The sequence below is a fragment of the Staurois parvus genome, unplaced genomic scaffold (assembly GCF_062004578.1).
Source record: "Staurois parvus isolate SC_StPar_1 unplaced genomic scaffold, SC_StPar_1.0 ptg003041l, whole genome shotgun sequence".
Lineage (NCBI taxonomy): Eukaryota > Metazoa > Chordata > Amphibia > Anura > Ranidae > Staurois > Staurois parvus.
Window position 1 is genome coordinate 8021 of NW_028320837.1, and position 26940 is coordinate 34960.

The 26940-nt window shown below is 48.5% G+C and overlaps 1 protein-coding gene across 1 annotated transcript in view; it reads right to left on the reverse strand.

The window, feature by feature from the left end:
* Positions 1–2164: 2164 nt before the first annotated feature.
* Positions 2165–26940, reverse strand: part of SPG7 (SPG7 matrix AAA peptidase subunit, paraplegin) — a gene marked incomplete at its 5' end in the record, with an annotated part of 39225 nt that continues 14449 nt past the window's right edge. The window contains 9 exons of the mRNA XM_089667120.1: positions 2165–2636; positions 4152–4229; positions 8273–8433; positions 10466–10622; positions 13631–13746; positions 17230–17340; positions 19204–19306; positions 20259–20383; positions 25612–25785. Of these exons, the coding sequence (XP_089523246.1) occupies positions 2427–2636; positions 4152–4229; positions 8273–8433; positions 10466–10622; positions 13631–13746; positions 17230–17340; positions 19204–19306; positions 20259–20383; positions 25612–25785 (1235 nt within the window). The remainder of the gene's footprint in view (positions 2637–4151; positions 4230–8272; positions 8434–10465; positions 10623–13630; positions 13747–17229; positions 17341–19203; positions 19307–20258; positions 20384–25611; positions 25786–26940) is intronic.

Consider the following 26940-nt stretch of genomic DNA (forward strand, 5'->3'; position numbering starts at 1 on the left):
TTTGTGTGACTCGCACTGTTGCACACTTTGTTTGGCTGTCAGTTTTCATCGCAGTAAGCCCGGGTTTACACTGATGCAGAATTTGCAGCGTTTTCAGTGCGAATTCCGCAGCTCATCAGAATTGCACCCCATTCATGCGAACCGCTGCGGGTGTATATGTTAACAACACCCAGAAAGCGGTCCGCAAAACGCAGTGCGATGTGCAGAATCGGATCGCATAGGTGTGAATACCCGTGCGATCCGATTCTAGTGCGGACCAAAAAAAGGGTCCTGCGTGTTTTGGGTGCGGTGCGATTAGAGCCATACACAATGTACGACTCCGATCGCACCGCACACAAATCGCATGTGAATGGCACAGGAATGCGGTGCGGTTCCTGTGTGAATCACATGCGATATACCGCACCACATATATGTGAACCGGGCTAAAGCTGAACTCCGGGCACACAAAGGACACACAAAAATGCAGTAGTCCTAAAGTCTAAATATTTTTTACCTTCATGAATGCTTTGCATGAAGGAAAATAAAAAGCCCCACTACCTGTCCTACCACCTACCCCCTTTTTCAGGACAGATTAGGCTTTCATTTGGTGGTAAATGCTAATGGATATCTCCTGATTTTTTTTTTTTTTTTTTTTTTTTTAATTATCAAAAGGAAAAAACTGTCCCAAAATAGTAAAAAAAAAAATTTTAAGCTGTATATTTCTTATTACTACCATATCCTACCACCAAAGAACCACCCAAAATAATTTCTCCTGCTCCTGATGATCACAGCGATACCACATATGGGGATGTTAGTTGTTGTTTGTACCCGTAATACGACCCAGACGCAATAATGCACATTTTCCTTTTAAATCGTGCCGCTAACTGACATAGATACTAATTTAAAAATTAAAAAAACAATCCTGGCCAAAAGAAAAAAAAAAACAAATACTGACCCTGACCCAAACACTAACCCTGGCACTGACCTAGATCACTGTGAAGCAAAAACAAAAAAAAAAAGAAGCGCACCAACCTTGCGCATTACCTCAGTAAACCAAATTGTTATTGAATCCAGAAATATACTGACAAGGAGTTCAGAGCTCTGATGAAGAAGGAACATCCTTCGAAACGCGGCAGCTGTTCCCTGAGTGTCCACCCCTATGTTGGGACTCGCGCAGGTCTTACCATTCCATAGTTCCTTTGAGAACTGACATGCTTGAAATACTTCATTGTGAGTATATTTCTGTATTCAATAAATATTTGGTTTACTGAGGTAATGCGCAAGGTTGGTGCGCTTCTTCTTTTTTTGTTTTTGCTTCGCAGTATTGGTCAGGCTTCCCCAGCCTTGTTTGGAGCTGCACAACCCCATATGCACAGGTGGTCGAATTTTTTCAAGTTCTGGTTCCATCTATCCACCTCTTTTGGGTCTCAGAGCGCAGGAGAGTTCGTTTCTATACTGAACTAGATCAAACCTTCATCTAGGTATTTTATTTATGTAAACAAATGTTTAATTTAATTTTTTTTTTTTTTTTTTTATTTACACACACTTGTTTTTTTCTTCCTCTCTTCTGAAAAGGACAGAGAGAGATGCTCTCTCCTCCATTCACCAAGTGCGGGGCGGACTTCACAGTGACTGATCACTATGATAGCCAATCAGAGGCTATCACAGCGATCAGGTGACCCAGAATCAGGCGTTCCGGGTCCCAATCGTTAGAAGAGGACCCAGGGTTTTCAGCGAGACCCCGGGCTCCGTACGGCTCGTTCCCAGCACAAAGACAGGTACGCAAATTAGCGGCCCCACTGAAAAAAGCCCAGTCCAGAGGGGCCACATATTTGCGTACAGTCAGCGTAAAGGGTTTAATTAGGTAGGCCTTTTGCAGGGGTGTCAAACTGGCGGCCCTCCAGCTGTTGCCAAACTACAAGTCCCATGAGGCATTGCAAGATTGAGTTACAAGCATGACTCCCAAAGGCAGAGGCATGATGGGACTTGTAGTTTGGCAACAGCTGGAGGGCCGCCAGTTTGACACCCCTGATAGAGGTTAGTGAATTTAAAGTAGATTGTGCAACCAGATTGTATCATGAATGGCATTTTGTCCCTTAACATAGGGACTCCTCGTGTGGAGGGATCACTCGTGGCACCCAGCTAAATCTAGTTGGTGGGGCAAGAAGGACGCAGCAAAGAGAAGAACTGTGAAAAAGCAAACAAGCCTCATTCAATAGAACAAAGTCAATGAATACACATAGCAAGCCAAAGGCAGAGGATAATATCATGGATTTTAGCAGATTGGCAACGTTGATCGGTCAGTTCGTTCTGCATTTGGCCAAGACTATACACCACAAAGGGTCTTCGGGGGGGGGGGGGGGGGGGGGGGTGGCATGACCCATGAGTGGTGGATTCTGATCACACATTCCGTATATTGTATGAAGCCCGTTCCGTCCTCTCAGCTCTCACACAGAATTTAGGTTGATGTCATTTTCTGGGTCTCGTGGAGGTGGTGGCGGGCGTGGCTCCTCCTCTCTAGTTTCTTGTCGGTCCCTCTCGGCCTCGATCCAGCTCTGTGGAGCGATCATTCTCTTAGGTCCGTGTGGAGGAGGGCCAATCAACTCTTCAATGTCACTGTAATTAACGACTTCACGCTCCAACAGGAGCTCGGCCAACTGAGAACGCACAAGTATGAAACGTCTTAGCACAAACGGTGACAGATCACGCCTCAAAAAGAAAAAAAAAAAGCCCTGCTCCTGACCGGGCAGACCACACCCAGATAAAAGCAACACCCCCTTTGAGGTTTTGGACTTAAAGAGGAGCTCCACCCAAAAGGGGAAGTTCTGCTTTAAGCCTTTGTCCCCCGCTCCCCATTAAGAATTGGCAGCTTTGGGGAGTGGGTACCCGAATTTGACAGGTACCTGCTCCCACTTCCGCTGCGATCACCTAGGCCAGGGGTAGGCAACCTGCGGCTCTCCAGCTGTTGCAGGACTACAAGTTCCATCATGCCTCTGCAAGTCATAGCTGTAACTGTCAGTTTTCTAATCCTTGCAATGCCTCATGGGAAATGTAGTTCCACAACAGCTAGAGAGCCGCAGGTTGCCTAACCCTGACCTAGGCAATCGGACGTGGAAGTGGAAGTTGTCCCCCCTCCCCCCGTAGTCTACTGGGACACGTGACAGGTCCCAGAAGACTACGGAGCCATTCAAAAAGCGCAGCACTTCTTGCACATGCTCAGTGAAGCCGCAAGCTGTCACAGCCGGGTGCCCGCACTGCAGTTGCCGGCGCCAGGGAGAGAAGACAGCCGGTGAAACCAGCGGTGCGGAGGACATTGCTGGACCGAGGGAAAGGTAAGTGGCTGTATTTTAAAAAGTCAGCAGATACAGTTTTTTTAGCTGCTGACTTTTTTTTTCTCAGGTGGAACTCCACTTTAAACTGGCCATACACTATACAATTTTCTTGTTCAATTTCCTTTAGATGTACCTTCAACTATGTAGTGCAAAAGCCTGCCTGATTGGATACAAATTGACAGTATTTAGGTGTGACCTCATATTATATGGTTTTGGTCAGGGGCAGACTGACAACTCATGGGGCCCCTGGGCAATAGGGGATCATGGGGCCCCTGTGTCCTTGCCCAAACTCAAAAAAGCCTATGAAAAAGGTACCAGGGGCATCTCATGGGGCCCCCTACTGACCCCGGGCCCTTGGGCAGTGCCCGAGTTTCCAAATGGTCAGTCTGCCCCTGGTTTTGGTAAATCCCCCAAAAAATTGTACAATGTATGGCCAGCCTAAGGATAAGCCTGGGTTTGGTCTGAACCCTGAAGGAAGAGGTCACTCCCACCCAATCAACTGTGGCCAGGGTATTCCCCGCCCAGCAGCTGTATGTACACAAAGTGTTTGGGATGCCCATGACATCATTGACCCAATATGGCCATGTGGGTCCAGGGTTTAGGAACACTTTAAGCACGTCAAGCCTTGGGCATGTTTTTTTTTCATTGGCCAGAATAATAGTTTATTGTTCAGATTTCTGCCCCTAAATGCCCCCGCCTCTAAACACCTGTGTGCACAGACACATAGGCCATCATAGAGAAGTGTTTACGTTTCAATGCGACTGGTTGCTGAACACCCTTATTATATGGGACAGAGAAGGACACCAGATGCACCAGAAGTGACCACAACTTGATACTCACCAACTGTAATTCTTGCCTCTTGGCCAGCAGTAGTTCCTCTGTACGTTTAAAAGCCAAGGCCACCAAATGCTGAGCTTCCTGAGCCGAAAAAAAAGGAAAAACAATATTCGGAACGCTTGGAAATCTGACAAATATAATAAAGTTCCTATATATATGAATTTCAACTGTCTACTTATCTGCTAAAGTGGCGGTAAAGGCTTTTTTTTCACCTTCATGCATTCTGTGCATCACAGCAGTAGTAAACTGAAGGTTGATGCATTTCAAGGGAAACCATCTTTCTCAGAGCCAATAGGGGATTCCCTCGAAACGCGTCAGCCTTCAGTTGGCCCTCGGATGGCACTTCTTTGATGCCGGGGCTTTTGGTTCTTTGTGGAACACATACTCAGTGACTGTCACTTGCTATGCGATTAGTTTTCACTCGTTTGTGAGTATATACAGGTGAAACTCAAAAAATGAGAATATGGTGCAAAAGTTCATTTATTTCAGTGCTGCAACTTAAAAGGTGAAACTAATATATGAGACTCATTCCATGCAAAGCAAGATAGTTCCAGCCGTGATTTGTCATCATTGTGATGATTATGGCTTACAGCTCATGAAAACCCCAAATCCACAATCTCAGAAAATGAGAATATTGTGAAAAGGTGGAATAATCTCGGCTCAAAGTGTCCCACTCTAATCAGCTCATTCAGCCATAACACCTGCAAAGGGTTCCTGAGCCTTTAAATGGTCTCTCAGTCTGGTTCAGTAGGAATCACAATCATGGGAAAGACTGCTGACCTGACACCATCACTGACACCCTCCATAAGGAGGGAAAGCCTCAAAAGGTCATTGCAGAAGAAGTTGGATGTTCCCAAAGTGCTGTATCAAAGCACATTAATAGAAAGTTATGTGGAAGGGAAAAGTGTGGAAGAAAAAGGTGCACAAGCAGCAGGGATGACCGCAGCCTGGAGAGGATTGTCAGGAAAAAAGGCCAATTAAAAGTGTTGGGGACTTTCACAAGGAGTGGACTGAGGCTGGAGTCAGTGCATCAAGAGCCACCACACACAGCTGGATCCTGGACATGGGCTTCAAATGTCGTATTCCTCTTGTCAGAAGCGTCTTACCTGGGCTAAAGAAAAACAGACCTGGTCTGTTGCTCAGTGGTCCAAAGTCCTCTTTTCTGATGAGAACAACTTTTGCATCTCATTTGGAAACCAAGGACCCCGAGTATGGAGGAAGAATGGAGAGGCCCAAGGACCCCGAGTATGGAGGAAGAATGGAGAGGCCCAAGGACCCCGAGTATGGAGGAAGAATGGAGAGGCCCAAGGACCCCGAGTATGGAGGAAGAATGGAGAGGCCCAAGGACCCAGAGTATGGAGGAAGAATGGAGAGGCCCAAGGACCCCGAGTATGGAGGAAGAATGGAGAGGCCCAAGGACCCCGAGTATGGAGGAAGAATGGAGAGGCCCAAGGACCCCGAGTATGGAGGAAGAATGGAGAGGCCCAAGGACCCAGAGTATGGAGGAAGAATGGAGAGGCCCAAGGACCCAGAGTATGGAGGAAGAATGGAGAGGCCCAAGGACCCAGAGTATGGAGGAAGAATGGAGAGGCCCAAGGACCCCGAGTATGGAGGAAGAATGGAGAGGCCCAAGGACCCCGAGTATGGAGGAAGAATGGAGAGGCCCAAGGACCCAGAGTATGGGGGAAGAATGGAGAGGCCCAAGGATCCCGAGTATGGAGGAAGAATGGAGAGGCCCAAGGACCCCGAGTATGGAGGAAGAATGGAGTGGCCCAAGGACCCCGAGTATGGAGGAAGAATGGAGAGGCCCAAGGACCACGAGTATGGAGGAAGAATGGAGAGGCACACACTGCAAGATGCTTGAAGTCCAGTGTGAAGTTTCCACAGTCCGTGTTGATTTGGGGAGCCATGTCATCTGCTGGTGTTGGCCCACTGTGCTTCATTAAGTCCAGGGTCACCGCAGCCGTCTACCAGGAGATTTTGGAGCACTTCATGCTTCCTTCCACAGACTAGCTTTATGGGAATGCTGACTTCATTTTCCAGCAGGACTTGGCTCCGCCCACACTGCCAAAAGCACCAAAACCTGGTTCCATGACCGTGGGATTACTGTGCTTGATTGGCCAGCAAACTCGCCTGACCTGAACCCCATAGAGAATCTATGGGGCATTGCCAAGAGAAAGATGAGAGACATGAGACCGAACAATGCAGAAGAGCTGAAGGCCGCTATTGAAGCATCCTGGTCTTCCATAACACCTCAGCAGTGCCACAGGCTGATAGCTTCCATGCCACGCCGCATTGAGGCAGTAATTGCTGCAAAAGGGGCCCCAACCAAGTACTGAGTACATATGCAGCTTCTACTTTTCAGAGGTGCGATATTGTTCTATGTACAATCCGTGTTTTATTGATTGCATGGAATATTCTCATTTTCTGAGATTGTGGATTTGGGGTTTTCATGAGCTGTAAGCCATAATCATCACAATGATGACAAATCACGGCTGGAACTATCTTGCTTTGCATGGAATGAGTCTCATATATTAGTGTCACCTTTTAAGTTGCTGCACTGAAATAAATGAACTTTTGCACCAGATTCTCATTTTTCGAGTTTCACCTGTATCTCATTTATTTTTAATAAATTTGTATCCGGGATAATGCGCTAGGCCAGTGCGCTTTTGTTTTATGTTCTTAGTAGTTGCCTCTGGACTTCCCCAGTCGTATACAAGAACCTACCCCTTGGAATGTTTACATCATCCGGGTTCCACCGGAAATCTCTGTTTCCAGTTTCCCACACCCATGCGCAGGAGCTTTTGACATTACCCCCTAAATACTTACCTGAGCTCAACCTCGATCCAGTGCTTTGCCCTGGAGCAGCGGCGCTACTCACTGGACTTAGTGACAGCAACAGGAGCCAGTAGATCCTGCTGCTGTTATTCAAATCCAGTGACAAGGGAGCAGGGGCAGAGCTGAATCGCACTGTGTGTGACAATAGATGCACACAGTGAGGCTCAGGATCGAGCCTGCATGAGTGCCCCCATAGCAAGCAACTTGCTATTGGGGGCACTCGGAAGATAGGAGGAGCCAGGAGTGCCAGTGGGGGACCCCAGAAGAGGAGGATTGGGGCTGTTCTGTGCCAATCCATTACAGAGCAGATAATAATAATGAGCTCTAACAAGCCGGGCCCTCTGTTTCTTCTTGTACCAAATTGTATTGTAACGGTTCTGTCCCGCTTCATTTTGTAAAGCAATGCGCAAACTATTGGCGCCATATAAATCCTTTATAACAACAAACATGTTATACTTCTTAAAGCAGAACTTCCCCTTTTGGGTGGAGCTCTGCTTTAAGGACTGCTCCCCCGCTTCCCATTAAGGATTGGCACCTTTTGAGGGCAGGGGTGAGCGGGTACCCGAATTTGACAGGTACCCGCTCCCACTTCCAGTCCGATCGCCTAGGCGACTGGAAGGGGAAGGTGTCTTCACTCCCTGTAGTCTTTTGGGACACGTGACAGGTCCCAGGAGACTACAGGACCATTCAGGAAGAGCAGCGTTTCTTGCGCATGCGTAGTGGGTACCCAGCAGTGAAGCCGCAAGCTGTCCCCGCCGGGTGCCCACACTGAAGATGGAATACAGGACGGCTGATGAAACGGGCTGCAGGGGACACACCGCGGGACCGAGGGACAGGTAAGTGGCTGTTTTTGCAGCTACAGTTTTTGTACAGTTTTTGTAGCTGCTGACTTATTTTCTGACAGGTGAGTGGAACTGCGCTTTAAGTCTCTGACAGAGAAGGGTTTCGGCCCGGTTAGGCAATGACTGCTATGTCTGTAAAATACAGCATTCTCATTTGATACATTGGGTTGCATTTTTTAGGCCTGTCATTACTCTTCCATCAGAATGAACCCTGCCCCAGGGTGTCTGCACACTGCCTGCCTACAACATGAATGCTCCAATGTGGTACAAATGTGCACTAATCGTATCACCAAAAAAAAAAAAAAAGATCGTTCAGCAGCTGAACTATGTCTGCACATTACATGCAAAAGGCACGCTAGGCCGCGGCGGCCATTTCTGTAGCAGTATTCGTCTACCTCCCTCATCCAGTCTTTCTTCATGTATTCTCAATGCAGTGATACTCACATAATCCATCATTTCCTGAAGCCCCTGGCTGAATGGTCGTCTCCCAATGCCGGCTTTTTCTCCGTCTGGGAATGACACTTGTCCGATGCTGGGCACCATGCCGTAATGTTTCACCATGTTATAGGCCACCTTAGTCACCTTCCTCAGGTCATCTTGAGCTCCTGTACAATATAACCAGCAAGTCATAGAAGTCTTTGATCAGCTTTGGCCTGTCTGCATAGAGATGCACATATGTCACCGGGGGAGTGATGACGTCACCGGGGGAGTGATGGCGTCACCGGGGGAGTGAGGGCGTCACCGGGGGAGTGATGGCGTCACCGGGGGTGTGAGGGCGTCACCGGGGGTGTGAGGGCGTCACCGGGGGTGTGAGGGCGTCACCGGGGGAGTGAGGGCGTCACCGGGGGAGTGATGGCGTCACCGGGGGAGTGATGGCGTCACCGGGGGAGTGATGGCGTCACCGGGGGAGTGATGATGTCACCGGGGGAGTGAGGACGTCACCGGGGGAGTGATGACGTCACCGGGGGAGTGATGACGTCACCGGGGGAGTGATGACGTCACCGGGGGTGTGATGACGTCACCGGGTCTAAAAAGAGGTATGTAATGAAACAAAAACCTTTTATTTAGGGCAAATATTTAAGAAAAAATTCATCAGCATGCTGATGAGAGGGGAAGAAGAGTAACCAGGGATGGCAAAATATAGGCCAATTAACCCCTTTATGCCTAAAAGGTAAAACAAATCATAATGCCCAAGTAAAATTTTGCAACTTTGACCTGTGTTAGTAAAACCGTCCATATCACCACAACTACTTCGTACATCCACGTGGATTATAACACGTTTTTTTCAGGATAAACTGGGCTTTCATTTGGTGGTAAATGGTAACATATCTCCTGATTTTTTTTTTTATTATTATCATCAAAGAAAAGCTGGTCCACAATAGTAAAAAAAAATGTTTTTTTTAAATTTAGCTGTGCGTTTCTTGTTACTACCATAACCTACCACCAAAGAACAACCCAAAATAAAATTCTCCAGCTCCTGATGATCACAGCGATACCACACATGTGTATGTTATTTGTACCCGTAGTACAGCCCAGAAACAATAGTGTGCTTTTTCTTTTTTTTTTTTGGTCCCACCTAAAACATTGACAATAACACAAATTTTTAAAAATTAAAAAAAAAAGTAAAAATCCTGACCTTTGACCCTGACCCAAACACTAACCCTGGCGTTGACCGAGAACAGGGATGTCAAACTGGTGGCCCTCCAGCTGTTGCCAAACTACAAGTCCCATCATGCATCTGCCTTTGGGAGTTGTGCTTGTAACTGTCAATCTTGCAATGCCTCATGGGACTTGGCAACAGCTGGAGGGTCGACAGTTTGCCAGCCCTGCTCTATATCATGTAAAGGCCTACCTGATTAACCCCTTCACGCTGACTGTATGCAAATATGCAGCCCCTCTGAACTGGGCTTTTTTCAGTGGGGCCGATAATTTTTTCACCTGTCTTTGTGCTGGGAATGCGCCACATAGAACCCGGGGTCTCACTTAAAGCCCTGGGTCCTGTTCTAAGGATTGGGACCTGGAACTCCTGATTCTGGGTCACCTGATCGCTGTGATAGCCTCTGCCTGGCTATCACAGTGATCAGTCATGCTTGTGGGAGTCATGCTTGTAAATGTCAATCTTGCAGTGCCTCATGGGACTTGTAGTTTGGCAACAGCTGGAGGGCCGCCAGTTTGACACCCGTGACCTAGATCAAACCTTCATCTAGGGTTTTTTTTTTTTAAAAAACACGTTTTTTTCCTCTCTGAAAGGAGAGCGAGAGATACAATGCATCTCACTCCTCCATTCAGAGAGAAAGAAAACACGGGGACGGGCTTCACAGTGATTGATCACTGTGATAGCCAGTCAGAGGCTGTCACAGCAATCAGGTGACTCAGAATCGGGCCTTCCGGGTCAAATTCATTAGCACGGGACCTGGGGCTCTCGGTGACACCCCAGACTTTGTGCTGGGAGCGCGTCGTGTGGCACAGATACACAAATATGCGGCCCGACGGAAAAAAGCCCAGTTCTGTGAGGCCGCATATTTGTGTGACGTCAGCACCAAGGGGTTACTTTTCAGCTTTTTCAATAAATGGTGACAACATGATGGCATTTCCCACAAAATGACAAATTGCCCTTTAGATTAGAGGTAGACGTACCAGTTGTGACCTTGTTGAAGGTGATGACCTCGGCCACTCTGCCACCCAGCCCCATACACATCCGCTCAAATAGCTGCTCCTTGGTGAAGAGGTACTGTTCCCTTGGCAAGATCTGAGCAAACCCCAGCGTTGCATTGGTTCTTGGAGCAATGGACACCTGCGGAAATCAATCTCCTAATCAGGTCCAGCCGTCACATTTTATACAGATCACAAAATTTACCAACTATAACCTAGAATACATTCCAAAGGAAAACTGCATTGCACTAGGCATTTGTCTTCCATCATCAATGGACATACCCTTTAAGGCAATATAAATTGCTTTCAGGTAGACGTTCATGCATTATGCAAATCTGTCCCCAAACATTCCAAAATGTATCCCCTCTCCCAGTCTACAGCATGTCACTACATTATTTATTCCCAACAAGCTGAGCAAAATACAGCTTTTATAACCTCTGTGATCACCACGCTTAAAAAAAAGTATTGCAGGGGCGACTGCTAGGAGCTAAGTTGCTACTGACAACTACATCTCCAAAGAGCCCGTTCCCCACTTGCAGTGTGTGTTGGGAAAGAAAACAATGTATGTACATTATATTGTGAAAAGTATTGGCACCGCCCCCCAATCATGTTATTCATGTGTTCCAATCTCCTCCCAATCATGTGATTCAGGTGTTCCAATCCCCTCCCAATCATGTGATTCAGATGTTCCAATCCCCTCCCAATCATGTGATTCAGATGTTCCAATCCCCTCCCAATCATGTGATTCAGGTGTTCCAATCCCCTCCCAATCATGTGATTCAGGTGTTCCAATCCCCTCCCAATCATGTGATTCAGATGTTCCAATCCCCTCCCAATCATGTGATTCAGATGTTCCAATCCCCTCCCAATCATGTGATTCAGATGTTCCAATCCCCTCCCAATCATGTGATTCAGGTGTTCCAATCCCCTCCATATCATGTGATTCAGGTGTTCCAATCCCCTCCCAATCATGTGATTCAGGTGTTCCAATCCCCTCCATGGCCACAGGTGTATACAATCAAGCCCCTACGCAACCATGGCACCTCCTGCATGGAGTTTGCATGTTCTCCCTGTGCTTGCATGGGTTTCTGCCGGGTGCTCCAGTTTCCTCCCACACTCCAAAGACATGCTAGTAGGTTAATTGGATCCTGTCTAAATTGTCCCTAGTATGTGTATGTATGAATGTAAGTTAGGGACCTTAGATTGTACGCTCCTTGAGGGTTAGGGACTGATGTGAATGTTCAATATATATGTAAAGCGCTGCATAAATTGACAGCACTATATAAGTACCTGAAATAAATAAATAGGCATGCAGACGGCTTCTACAAACATTGGTGAAAGAATGGGTCGCTCTCAGGAGCTCAGTGACTCCAAGCGTGGTCCCGTGATAGGTGGCCACCTGGGCAATAAGTCCATCCGTGACATTTCCTGGCTACTAAATATTCCACGCTCAACTGTTAGTGGGATTATAACAAAGTGGAAACAACTGGGAACAACAGCCACTCAGCCACCAAGTGGTAGGCCACGTCACATGACAGGGCGGGGTCAGCGCATGCTGAAGCGCACAGTGCGCAGAAGTCGCCAACTGTCTGCAGAGTCAATAGCTAAAGACCTCCAAACTTGGTGTGGCCTTCAGATGAGCCCAACAACAGTGCGTAGAGAGCTTCATGAAATGGGTTTCCATGGCCGAGCAGCTGCATCCAAGCCTTCCATCACCAAGTGCAATGCAAAGCATCGGATGCCGTGGTGTAAAGCACGCCGCCACTGGACTCTAGAGCAGGGGAGACGTGTTCTCTGGAGTGACCAATCACGTTTCTCTGTCTGGCCATCTGATGGACGTGTCTGGGTTTGGCGGTTGCCAGGAGAACGGTACTTGCCTGACTGCATTGTGCCAAGTGTAAAGTTTGGTGGAGGGGGGATTATGGTGTGGGGGTGTTGCTCAGGGGTTGGGCTTGGCCCCCTAGTTCCAGTGAAGAGAACTCTTAAGGTGACATTTTGGACAATTTCATGCCCCCAACTTTGTGGGAGGAGTTTGGGGATGGCCCCTTCCTGTTCCAACATGACTGCCCACCAGTGCACAAAGCAAGGTCCATAAAGACATGGAGGAGCCAGTTTTGGATGGAGGAACTTGACTGTCCTGCACAGAGTCCTGACCTCAACCCCATAGAACACCTTTGGGATGAATTAGAGCGGAGACTGCGAGCCAGGCCTCCTCCCCCGACATCAGTGCCTGACCTGACAAATGTGCTTCTGGAAGAATGGTCCAACCTTCCCATAGACACCCTCCTAAACCTTGTGGACGGCCTTCCCAGAAGAGTTGAAGCTGTTATAGCTACAAAGGGCGGGGCCAACTCAATATTGAACCCTACGGACTAAGACTGGGGGGCCATTAGAGGTCATGTGCGTGGAAAGGGCGGGGCCAACTCAATATTGAACCCTATGGACTAAGACTGGGGGGACATTAAAGGTCATGTGTGTGGAAAGGGCGGGGCCAACTCAATATTGAACCCTATGGACTAAGACTGGGGGGACATTAAAGATCATGTGTGTGGGAAGGGCGGGGCCAACTCAATATTGAACCCTACGGACTAAGACTGGGGGGACATTAAAGGTCATGTGTGTGGAAAGGGCGGGGCCAACTCAATATTGAACCCTATGGACTAAGATTGGGAGGCCATTAAAAGGTCATGTGCGTGGGAAGGGCGGGGCCAACTCAATATTGAACCCTACGGACTGAGACTGGGGGGCCATTAAAGGTCATGTGCGTGGAAAGGAGGCGGGGGCTAATACTTGGGGCAATATAGTGTATGTGAATTTGGGACAGATAGGAATAGTTCTGTGGTTCAGTGGGCGGGGCAGACAACAATTTATTTGAGAGCCGCATTAGCAATGTGTTAATAGTGTAAACAGGACCCCCCCCCCTCCTCCATTCACACAGCACACAGGAACAAAGCTGAGGTTATCAATAGGCTGGAGCGCCCTCCAAAATGTACCTCTAGGTGTCAGGAAAACTGGTCAGGAGAGGAAGGAGGCAGCAGACAGAAATGACACTCAGTGCTCTGGACTGAGACAAGTACACACTATAGAGGGATAGACTTTGTTCATATTTCATGTCTGAGGTTTACAACCACTTATACATGTTCTTCTCACCTTCATCACAGCTTCAGTGTTTTCTAGCATCCACCCCACCAGGGCGTGTCCAGACTCATGATACGCTACCACACGCCTCTCCTCCTTTGACAGGATCTTGCTTTTCTTGACGGTTCCTGCATGTAAAGAACAGTATAGAGGCTAATGTACGTTTACCCCAATAGCAGCCATGCTTGCTGGGACTACAGAGATCGCCTACACCTTGCCCCTCTCTAACCTACTCCACATGCATGCATTGATTTCTGTCTTTTTTCCCCTCAGCAAAACAATGCTGACTCCCAACAGCCCACACATTGCATTGTAGGAAAAAGGCTCTTGGGAGATGTAGTTCTGAGGGTATGCCCACATCATTAGGAACTGGACAGCTGTCCCTAAAAGAACGCACAACATTTTCAAGGGTGATGACGATGTCACAGGGAGTGATAAAAGAGGTTTCTTGCTAGAAAAGCACAAATATAAAAAAAAAAAAAATAAATTATGGTGGGAACATGATCCGGGGGAGGGGCATCAGGGGTAAATTTACATATCCTGAAAGCGGTATAACCCTGCCGCGCATGTTCACGGGGATTGGAAATGGACAGCGTGCCTGTAGTCTGATTGTAGATAGTACGCTTTAACTTTCCCATCAGTTATGCATAAGCTTCCCGTACCGACCTGAAAAAACTTTATTGACAGCCGCTGTAGTAGGGAAGATCACAGACAGACAGTAGTGAGAAGTAGTGAGAAGGGGGACGGGGGCTAAGGCAGGGTAAAAAATTGAGTCTTTTGTTTACTATTCAACTAGCAAGCTGAAGGAAGACAAAACTCACAGATCCCCACAGTAACACAAGCCATGTTGATGCCGGGATCTCTCCCACTTTGTCTTCTGACAGCGGGGACTCCCCTCCCCCCCCCCATCAGAATACGAAGATCAGTGCTGCAGCCATTGGCTGCCAGAGCTGATCAGATGCTGGTTTTCTAGCATGACTGTGCAACAGCAGCCGGTCATAGAACAAAATTCTGTTGAACAGACAGTGGTACACAGGGACTGAAATTCAACCAGTTCCTGCTGAACCTGAATTACGGTATGTGTATGCCATACATGTGTATGCCATACATGCTCATTGACCTGGGTGTGCACAGCATTAAAGTGTTACTAAACCCCGCACCCTGCATTTACTATATCTGGTCTCGCAGAGTACACACAACATGGAAATGCAATTGTGTAAAAAGATTGTTTGACCCGGTCTTCTCTGATCCTCCCCATCTTCCAGTGTCCCCTTCTTATCTCCTGATAAGACATATTGTGTGGAGTCACTCTGCACATGCTCAGTTTGGTGTGTATTGCTAGAGGTTTTTATTTTTTCTTAGGGGAGTGCATGTCATCAGCACAGGGCCAATCAGCACTGTCCAGACAGAGGTCAGGGGTTCTGCATCCTCCTAGAACAGAAAGAAAACTCCTACTACAAGCTGTAACTAGTGCTCTGCTGGACACTGATAGAAGTCATAAGACTGCTATATATGCTGATGAGAAAATGTATTTAGCAGTTTATATTTACTAAAATAATTGCAATTCCATGTTTGTACTGTGGGAGAGCGGATATAGTGAATGCGGGGTCCGGGGAGAGCGGATATAGTGAATGCGGGGTCCGGGGAGAGCGGATATAGTGAGTGCGGGGTCCGGGGAGAGCGGATATAGTGAGTGCGGGGTCCGGGGAGAGCGGATATAGTGAGTGCGGGGTCCGGGGAGAGCGGATATAGTGAGTGCGGGGTCCGGGGAGAGCGGATATAGTGAGTGCGGGGTCCGGGGAGAGCGGATATAGTGAGTGCGGGGTCCGGGGAGAGCGGATATAGTGAGTGCGGGGTCCGGGGAGGGCGGATATAGGGAGTGCGGGGTCCGGGGAGGGCGGATATAGGGAGTGCGGGGTCCGGGGAGAGCGGATACAGTGAGTGCGGGGTCTGAAGAGAGCGGATACAGTGAGTGCGGGGTCCGGGGAGAGCGGATACAGTGAGTGCGGGGTCCGGGGGGAGCGGATATAGTGAGTGCGGGGTCCGGGGGGAGCGGATATAGTGAATGCGGGGTCCGGGGGGATCGGATATAGTGAGTGCGGGGTCTGGGGGGAGCGGATATAGTGAGTGCGGGGTCCGGGGGGAGCGGATATAGTGAGTGCGGGGTCCGGGGGGAGCGGATATAGTGAATGCGGGGTCCCGGGAGAGCGGATATAGTGAATGCGGGGTCCGGAGAGAGCGGATATAGTGAATGCGGGGTCCGGAGAGAGCGGATATAGTGAATGCGGGTTCCGGGGAGAGCGGATATAGTGAATGCGGGTTCCGGGGAGAGCAGATATAGTGAATGCGGGGTCCGGGGGGAGCGAATACAGTGAATGCGGGGTCCGGGGGGAGCGGATACAGTGAATGCGGGGTCCGGGGGGAGCGGATACAGTGAATGCGGGGTCCGGGGGGAGCGGATACAGTGAATGCGGGGTCCGGGGGGAGCGGATATAGTGAGTGCGGGGTCCAGGGAGAGCGGATATAGTGAATGCGGGGTCCGGGGGGAGAGGATATAGTGAGTGCGGGGTCCAGGGAGAGCGGATATAGTGAGTGCGGGGTCCAGGGAGAGCGGATATAGTGAGTGCGGGGTCCGGGGAGAGCGGATATGGTGAGTGCGGGGTCCGGGGAGAGCGGATATAGTGAGTGCGGGGTCCGGGGAGAGCGGATATGGTGAGTGCGGGGTCCGGGAAGAGCGGATATACTGAATGCGGGGTCCGGGGAGAGCGGATATACTGAATGCGGGGTCCGGGGAGAGCGGATATGGTGAGTGCGGGGTCCGGGGAGAGCGGATATAGTGAGTGCGGGGTCCGGGGAGAGCGGATACGGTGAATGCGGGGTCCGGGGAGAGCGGATACGGTGAATGCGGGGTCCGGGGAGAGCGGATACAGTGAATGCGGGGTCCGGGGAGAGCGGATATGGTGAGTGCGGGGTCCGGGGAGAGCGGATATAGTGAGTGCGGGGTCCGGGGAGAGCGGATACGGTGAATGCGGGGTCCGGGGAGAGCGGATACGGTGAATGCGGGGTCCGGGGAGAGCGGATACAGTGAATGCGGGGTCCGGGGAGAGCGGATATGGTGAGTGCGGGGTCCGGGGAGAGCGGATATGGTGAGTGCGGGGTCCGGGGAGAGCGGATATAGTGAGTGCGGGGCCCGGGGTTTAGTAACACTTTAAGGAACAAAATTTTAAATAGCTTTTATAAATAAACTCACTCATTTATAGATGTAATATATGCTGGTTATGTAATAAAGTGATGCCTCATATCTACTTCAATTCTGACTCTTGTCAAATAGAAAACATGGGGAGATTTTACCATCTCTCATTAGGCAGAAAGTGAAGAAATAGCTACTAAATGAGGATACAGAAAGCAAGAAAAAGTTGACAGAAGTTGTAATGTCTCAGCACATTATTCAATAGTAAAAAAAACAAAAAAAACAAAACAAACACACACCTTTGTCTGGAGTTGGGCCTTTCATTTATTATTACGCCGTGTGTATTGTGTATTGTTTTTATGCTGTTCTCGGTCGGTGTGCACATACCTTACATACAAATTGTGATGTCTGCTATTCTTACCTGCAATCACTCTCTCCACAGCATAATCAAAGTTGGAGGTGTGTACGGACTGATGTCCTTCCCGCGCTGCATGCAGAGCTGCCTCGTTACAAATATTAGCGATGTCGGCCCCTAAAAGGGAGGAAGGTGCACGTTTGCAATTACTTTTTCGGAAAACGTCATTCCACCTACAGGTGATGCTTAAATTACAGGAAGATTCCGGTGGACTGAGGTCTCCCACTAGTCCATAATAACTTCTGGGGATTCTGGAAATGAGATCTCACTGCCACAGTTTCTGGCTCTGTTCCAGCTCATCTTCGGGGTTCACATGTAGCAAGGAGGCTGTGACTCTCCCCATGGCTGAAACATTTGTGCAAGTGTGGCAACTCAAAGGGCAAAACAATCTCACTACCAGATTCACCAAGACATAGAACGCATTTACATTTGCAGTGGCAACCCAAACAAGCGGACCCATGGCCATGTTACGGATGTCAAAGTATTTCTGCATTGTTAAAAAGCAGAAAATCGTGTTTCACTCAAACCCTCTCTGACCACTATAGCCGCAAGCGCTGTGGAGCAATTCATCAAAGTTCACAGCAAAGCATGCCTGACATCATTCCAGTTGTTGTCCCAGTAGCTCAGTTCCCCTTCCCAAATCACCTGCTCTTTGTTTACATTAGAGGGCTTTTTTTTTTTATTACAGGTACTTAAATAGCGCCATCAATATATGCAGCACTTTACATACCGTATATATTGTACATTCACATCAGACCCTAACCCTCGAATAGCTTACAATCTATGGTCCCTAACTTACATTCATACAGGAGAAAATTAACCTACCAGCAGGTCTTTGGAGTGTGGGAGGAAACCAGAGTGCCCGAAGGAAACCAGGCAAAGGAAGAACATGCAACTCCAGGCAAGTAGTGCCACGGTTGGGATTCGAACCGACGACTCCAGTGCTGCCAGGCAAAGGTGCTAACCACTGTACTGCCCTAGAAGGATGCGGAGGAGCCCAGCTGCTGAGAAAAGCTTAGCCACTTCAATACCGGGCACTTTTACCCCCTTCCTGCCCAGGCCAATTTTCCGTTTTTGCTGCTCTCACAGTTTGATTGACAAGTGTGCGGTCATGCAAAACTGTGCGGTGTGGTGGCGGTCAGGGACACTGACTGGTGACCGTGCGGGGAAAAAAAAAAAAAAAAAAGGGTGTGTGTATGTACATGTATGTATACACACACATGTATGTATGTATATATTATGTGTGTGTGTATACATACATGTACATACACACTTTTTTTTATTACTTTTTTTGTACGATTTGTTTTTTTTTTTTTTTTTTTTAATAAAATAGTAATATTGTACTACTCTGGGGAAGTGATCAGTTTTTTTTTTCTTTTTTTACACATTGTGACTGAATTTCACTGCTATAGGCAAGTATTAAACTGAATGAAAATCGATTTATTCAGTGTTTTTTGTTGTGATTAGCTGTGATTGGCCACAGCTAATCACATGACACAGATGGGCTGTGACTGGCCCAGTCTGCATAGGTGATCACTGTGACCAATCACAGCTAACACCACAATTGTATACAATGGATGGCATGAAGGGAAGCCATCCATTGTTTACAATTGTCATGTGACCTGCTGTGATGGGTCACAGAGGTCACATGGTACCTGAAATGGCTGGTACACAGACCTTGCCACAGCGTGGCCCTGCAGGCGCGTGCAAGGCGGTGATCTGGGAGGATGTCATACGATGCCCACCCAGATTGACGAGAGTCCTGCTTTGCTGTCATTCTCCAATAGGCCGAGCGGGAGCTGGTTAAATGATGACCGTCCTGCTGTAAACTTGAAGGATGAATAGCTCCTCAGTGCCACGACTACAGAGGTCAGTGAGGGTTTGTTTTAAAGCTTCTTAACAACATCTAAATACTTGAATGACTATAGCCGAGCCATAGGTTCCCTCTGAATTAGGATTTGGTGCAGATGGCCATCTTACCACTGAATCCCGGAGTAAGTTCCGCCAAACCCTGGGAGTAGAAATTTCCAGGCTGTGTCAACTTCAGGATCTTTAGGTGCTGCTCAAAAATCTCTCTTCTCTCCTGGAATGCAGAACAAAACTGCTTAAATCAAGAGCCACAAAACCTATACTATGAATAGAATATAAAGGGCCCAAAACCGTGCCGCATCCCTAATTTCAACTAAACACAGCATTTGACATGGTGGGATCTTTCAGGCACAACAACTCTATTTTCTTAAAAAGATACAGATTATTCGTACAAAAATTGATTCAAATATAACATATTCATCACCTTAAAGCGGAGCTCCACCCAAAAAGGGAAATTCGGCTTTAAGCCTTTGTCCCCCGCTCCCCATTAAGGATTGACACCTTTGGGGAGTGGAGGGGGGGAAGCAAGTACCTGAATTTGACAGGTACCTGCTCCCACTTCCGCTGCGATTGCCTAGGTGATCGGAAGCAGAAGTTGTTGTACCCCCCCGTAGTCTTCGGGGACACATGACAGGTCTCAGAAGACTACGGGGCCATTCACAAAGCGCAGCAATTCTCACGCATGCACTGTCACAGCCGGGTGCCTACACTGAAGATGCCGGTGAAACCAGCCGTGCTGAGGACACCGTGGGGCCGAAGGACAGGTAAGTGGCTGTATTTAAAAAAAAAAAAAAAAAAAAGAAAAAGTCAGCAGCTACAAAAACTGTAGCTGCTGACTTTTTTTTTTCCCCTCTCTCGCAGGTGGAACTCCGCTTTAATGTCTAAAATCACATTTAATTTGCATTCCATACCAGATACAATATAAATTGCAGATATAGATTCTGAAAAGCTCAAGCTTTATCTTTTCAAAATCTATATTCACAACTTATATTGTATCTGAGATGGAATGTGAATTGAATGTGGTTTTAGACATTAAGTTGATGAATGTTATATTTTAATACATTTTTGTACAAATAAACTTCTTTTTTAGAAAATAAGAGTTGTTGTGCCTGAAAAATCCCACCATGCCAAATGCTATGCTTAGCTATACTACGAATGTGTCTCACCTGCAGTGTGGGGAGATCGATGAAGATGTGTCTGTCCAATCTTCCTGGCCGCATCAATGCGTTGTCCAGAACGTCAGCTCTGTTGGTGGAGGCGAGCACGATCACATGATCGGTGGTGCCCATACCTGGCAGAGACATCGGAAACACACAGACATTAATGCGGAGTTCCAGTTGAAGTCACCAGCTACAGAAACTGTACAAAAACTGTAGCTGCTGACTATTAAAGTACAGACACTTACCTGTCTCTCGGTCCGGCAGTGTCCTCACCATGGCTGGTTTCACCAGAAGTCTTTAGAGTGGGCACCCAGCTGTGACAGCTTACGACTTCACAGCCGGGTGCCCACTGCACATGCACGAGTAGCGCTGCGCTTTGTGAATGGCCCCGTAGTCTTTTGGGACCTGTCACATGTCCCAGACGACTACAGAGAGGGAGAGGGGGAGAGAGAGGGAGAGAGATGGGGGAGGAGAGAGAGAGAGGGAGAAAGAGGGAGAGGGAGAGAGATGGGGGAGGAGAGAGAGAGGAGAAAGAGGGAGAGAGATGGGGGAGGAGAGAGAGAGAGGGAGAGGGAGAGAGAGAGAGAGGGGGGAGGAGAGAGGAGAGGGGGAGGGAGAGAGAGGGGGGAGGGAGAGAGAGGGGGAGGGAGAGAGAGGGGGGAGGGAGAGAGGGGGGGAGGGAGAGAGGGGGGGAGGGAGAGAGAGGGGGGGAGGGAGAGAGAGAGGGGGAGGGAGGGAGAGAGGGGGAGGGGGGAGAGAGAGGGGGGGGGAGAGGAAGAGAGAGGAGGGGAGAGAGAGGAAGAGAGAGGAGGGGGAGAGAGGAAGAGAGAGGGAGGGGGAGAGGAAGAGAGGGGGAGGGGGAGAGGAAGAGAGGGGGAGGGGGAGAGGAAGAGAGGGGGAGGGGGAGAGGAAGAGAGAGGGAGGGGGAGAGGAAGAGAGGGAGGGGGAGAGGAAGAGAGGGAGGGGGAGAGAGGAGGAGGGGGGAGAGGAAGAGAGGGGGGGGGGAGGAGAGAGAGGGGGGGAGGAGAGGGGGGAGGAGAGAGGGGGGAGGAGAGAGGGGGGGAGGAGCGGGGGGGCTCTCTTGTTGTCTGCTCGTCTGTGGTGGTCGTCTCGGGGCTCGGTTCGTCTCCTGGCTCGTGGGTCCAGTCGCGCTCTCTGTGTGGGGAGAGAGAGAGATGGAAGGAGGGAGGGGGGGAGGTGAGGATGACTTCCGTCGCCCGTATTCTTCTAGGACCTGTTACATGTCCAAGACACTATGGGGAGGGAGAGGTTACCTTCTGCTTCCATTAGCGATCACAGCAGAAGTGGGAATGGGTACCTGTCAGATTCTGCTACCCGCTCCCCAAAGGTGCCAATCCTTAACGGGAAGCGGGGGGGACAATGCATTGAAGTGGAACTTCCCCTTTTGGGCGGAGCTCTGCTTTAAGGGCCAAACATCCTAAAACCAATCTTTCAGGTTAGGGTGGGCACCAGTGGCCTGAAGCACCCGCCCGTTTCTTATATTCCTCACAAATGAGACTTCCAATAGTAGTCTGTGGCTCCCCCTCCCCCCAAAGGAGTATTACAAGCTGTCAATCACGAATGACAAGTTATTTAACAAAATTATACGAAGAACCCAGATTCGGCCAAAAAGCCCATGCCCATGTCTGAAATATGTGCAAATATATTTCTGCCTTTTATTAGGGTTTTGACTCAAAAAGAGAGTTTGAAAGAAACTGCTTCTGCTGTTCATAAATGGTAATAACGTGGTATCTGTCCACGGTCTGCAGATTAATGTTCCCCAGTACAATGCCCGTCATGTCAGGAACTTGACCAGAAGCCTGCAGCAGTTTTGGCTCCTAGTTCCAAGACCATGATCATGTGACCACTAGAAAAGCCGATCACATGATCATTACATGCAAAAATATTATGTACCATGTAAAACCCGGGATCAATTACTTCTGTTTAATAAAAAGACTTATAAAGAAGAAAAGGTTACAATGTATAGTGTTTGAAATGTTCCATTTTACCCAAAACAATTTTAGTTTGACATAGACCAGTGGTCTGCAAACTGCAGCCAGCTGGGGGCCGGATGTGACCCTTTGTTTGCCTCTATAAAAGGACCTCGGGACACTATTCCTTCCACTGACACCAATGAATGGGGCACTATTCCCCCCACTGACACCAATGATGGGGCACTATTCCTCCCACTGACACCAATGATGGGGCACTATTCCTTCCACTGACACCAATGATGGGGCATAATTCCTGCTACTGACACCAACGATGGGGCATAATTCCTTCCACTCACACCAATGATGGGGCACTATTCCTCCCACTGACACCAATGATGGGGCACTATTCCTCCCACTGACACCAATGATGGACACTATTCCTCCCACTGACACCAATGATGGGACACTATTCCTCCACTGACACCAATGATGGGACACTATTCCTCCCACTGACACCAATGATGGGGCGCTATTCCTCCCACTGACACCAATGATGGGGCACTATTCCTCCCACTGACACCAATGATGGGACACTATTCCTCCACTGACACCAATGATGGGACACTATTCCTCCCACTGACACCAATGATGGGGCGCTATTCCTCCTACTGACACAATGATGGGGCACTATTCCTCCCACTGACACCAATGATGGGGCACTATTCCTCCCACTGACACCAATGGGGCACTATTCCTTCCACTGACACTAATGGGGTACTATTCCTCCCACTGACACCAATGATGGGGCGCTATTCCTCCTACTGACACCAATGATGGGGCACTATTCCTCCCACTGACACCAATGATGGGGCACTATTCCTCCCACTGACACCAATGGGGCACTATTCCTTCCACTGACACTAATGGGGTACTATTCCTCCCACTGACACCAATGATGGGGCGCTATTCCTCCTACTGACACCAATGATGGGGCACTATTCCTCCCACTGACACCAATGATGGGACACTATTCCTCCCACTGACACCAATGATGGGGCACTATTCCTCCCACTGACACCAATGATGGGGCACTATTCCTCCCACTGACACCAATGGGGCACTATTCCTTCTACTGACACTAATGGGGTACTATTCCTCCCACTGACACCAATGATGCACTTTTTTTTTTTTTTTTTTTTTTTTTTTTTTTACTGTGGAGTCTCTCCTAACCTTCCTACCAGACCTATAGGGTGTGGTATGGATTGGGGGGGACCCCATGCTCTTTTAATGAAAAAAAATATCAGTTCTGCTGCAGTCGGTTCTATACATTGTACAGATGTGCAACTTTGCAGGTAGTTTAAGGGGACCCCGCCCCCCAGGCATGATATTTAACCCCCTGCCTGCCAGGCACTTTTACCCCCTTCCTGCCCAGGCCAATTTTCAGCTTTCAGCACTGTCGCAATTTGAATGACAATTGCGCGGTCATGCAACACTGTACCCAAACAACATTTTTATCATGTTTTTTTTTTAGACAGATAGAGCTTTCTTTTGGTGGTATTTTATCACATCAGGGCTTTTATTTTTTTGATAAACAAACTAAAAAAGACTAAAATTAAAAAAAAAAAAAAAAATGTTGTAAACAAGTAATTTTTCTCCTGCACTGAGGTGCGCTAATGAAGTTGCAGTGATGGGCACTGATGGGCATTGACAAGCATCACTGATGGGCATTCACAGGTATCACTGATGGGCACTGAAAGGCAGCAGTCATATAGGGCACTGACAGGTAGCATTGACTGGCACTGATGGGAACGGTTAGGCGGCACTGATAATTGGCACTGAAAGGCAGCTCTGATGGCACTGATATGTGGCATTGATGTGCATTGGTAGGCACCTTTTATGAGGCATTGATGTGGCACTGACATGTGGGAATTGACGGGGCTACACTGACTATCAGGGCCCTGATGATCAGTGTAGATGTCCCCTCTGAGGAATGCCAATTACCGGCTCTCCTCTCCTCACGCGCTTAGCATGAAGAGAAAGACTGCTGACAACCGGAATTTCCTTGTTTACATGCGATCAGCTGTGATTGGACACAGCTGATCACATGATAGAGCCGATGTCATTGGCTCTTTACTCTGATCGCTGATGCGCTGTGTCCCCAGGGACACAGAGCAACACCGATCTGTGCGCATGCGCATTTAGAGTGGGAGGACGTCCTCCCAGAACAAGAGAACCACCGCCCTCCCATCATTTCCTTATATGGCAGTCAGGAGGCGAATCAAAGGAATGTTTGTTTTTTAACTTTAACCTCCCTAGCGGTCTGATGATGTCAGTATTTCTGTGCGCAAAGCGGTAATTTTTTTTTGCATGGAAATATGTTGTTTTTTTATTGTAGTCCTGTAATTTTAGGAATAACCCACTGAAATCTGTCCGGACAAGAGTCTAGTAAACATCCCGGGTAGGATAAAATTTGAAACACGAAATCATAAATTATAATTTAATAATCAAAAAAATATAATAATAAATGTAATTCAATAATATAATCAAACCAAAAACACTGAAATGTGAAATAGAGCGCCAAGTTGGCCCATCGCTGAGCTCAGTCGCAGAATCGTTTTCAGTGTCTGATGAGGAATTTCCCCCACCAATCATTATCACTCAATTCTGCAAGTGGTTCTGATTTACTATCGCTGTTCTCTAGCCGCTCTAAAACCGCGTCTGACCTAAAGGGACGCTTTTTGGACGCCATGAACGTTTCTCAGTTTCCAGGCAGAAAGAACAGTAATAATGCAGGCAGGGCGCTGGACAAAGCACTCGGGACACAATGTATGTGAAATGGTTTGATACAGGAATGTTATACTATGTGATTTTAGTGTGTTTAGTGAATGTCACTTTTTAAAATTTTCAAATCTCTCGCCAGTTCCGTCCCCCGTACGTCCCGACGCTCGCAGGGACCGGAAGATGGATGTCGGCATCGGCTGGAGGAGATGGCCGGTGACGCTGCAGGGAACACATCGCGGGAGCGCAGGACAAGGTAAGTGGTGCAGGGAATCCCTGAGCAACGCTGCATGGTATTCCCAAGTGTAGCTCGGGGGGGTTGGATACCGCTTTTCGTACCCCGAGCTACACTCGGGAATATCGCCAGGGAGGTTAAGCAATGAAAAATGACTGCCCCTTTAAAAACTGTACTTTTTGAAATTGTTTTTGTTCACTGATTCATGTCCCTCAGGGCAGTCCCCGAGTCCCCATACCCCTTTTATGGCACAGAACTTGTATATAGGCCTTTAAAATGGGCACTTTTGAACTTACAAGTTTCGAGTTCCATAGACTTGCATTAAGTTCGAAGTTCACAGTCGAACTTTCTTTAGATTCGGATGTTCGACCGTGAACTGAACAGGGGGGGTATTCGGGCCATCAATACTCACCATCCATCTCTACCAGCAACTGGTTGAGCGTTTGTTCCTCCTCGGTGTTTGAGAATGCAGACATGTTTGTGGCCCTCTTCTTTCCTACGGCATCAATCTCATCAATGTAGACAATGCAGGGAGCTCGGGCACGAGCTTCTTTGAAGAGGCTACGCATGCGCGCTGCACCTAGGCCTGACGGAAAGAGGGAGGCAAGAGTTGTAATGAGGCATTTGGATGTTCACAGAGAATTAAAATACAGCTAAAACTGGAAGACATTTAGTTTTACAAAGAACTGTCCATTGGCGAGGCACTGCGGCTTCCACTTAGATTTGCAAATGTGCGCAACTAAAACCTGTTTCTACCGTAAATGTGGTTATAATTGGTCAATTTTTTTTTTTGCCAGCTAGCTGGTAAGGGTGCTGAAAATTTTCTGTTTGTTTTTTATTGTGTCCATGTGCACTTTACTTCAAAAGCTAGTTGGGGTGGTTGCCATTCTTGTGCAGCTTGCCAGCTGAGTTTGGCATGGGGACACATTGGCCACCTTCAGCTGCCATTGGGCTCTGGGCTTCTAATGTGTCCATGTGCCTATAAGGAGGAGTGGGCTCCCTCCACACAAACCTGCCCTTAATATACACGGCTCCAAAAAAAAATGAAAACAACACTTTGAAAACCCATCAGATCCCAATGGGGAGGAATCTCCTGCTGGATCTCTATACTGACATGGACGGGGGATGGGTGAGGAACGTAAGGACGCCCCATCGTTTGATGGAAATGAAAATGATCGACCTACAGAGGACCGAATTCACAGACACCCCGAAAATCAAAGTGAAGAAATGATGCAGCAGGCGAGTCCATTTGAAATGTCATTGCAGCAACTCAGAATGGTCCTCAGTAGTCTGTGTGGTCCCCACGTGCTTGTATGCATGCCTGACAACGTCGGGGGAGGCTCCTAATGAGACCACGGATGGTGTCCTGGGGGATTTCCTCCCAGATCTGGACCAGGGCGTCACTGAGCTCCTGGACAGTCTGAGGTGCAACATGGCGGCGTCGGATGGACCGCAACATGACATCCCAGAGGGGTTCTATTGGATTTAGGTGAGAGGAGCGTTGGGGCCATTCAATGGTATCAATTCCTTCATCCTCCAGGAACTGCCTGCATACTCTCACCACATGAGGCCGGGCATTGTCTGCACCAGGAGGAACCCAGGGCCCACCGCACCAGGAGGAACCCAGGGCCCACCGCACCAGGAGGACCCCAGGGCCCACCGCACCAGGAGGACCCCAGGACCCACCGCACCAGGAGGACCCCAGGACCCACCGCACCAGGAGGACCCCAGGACCCACCGC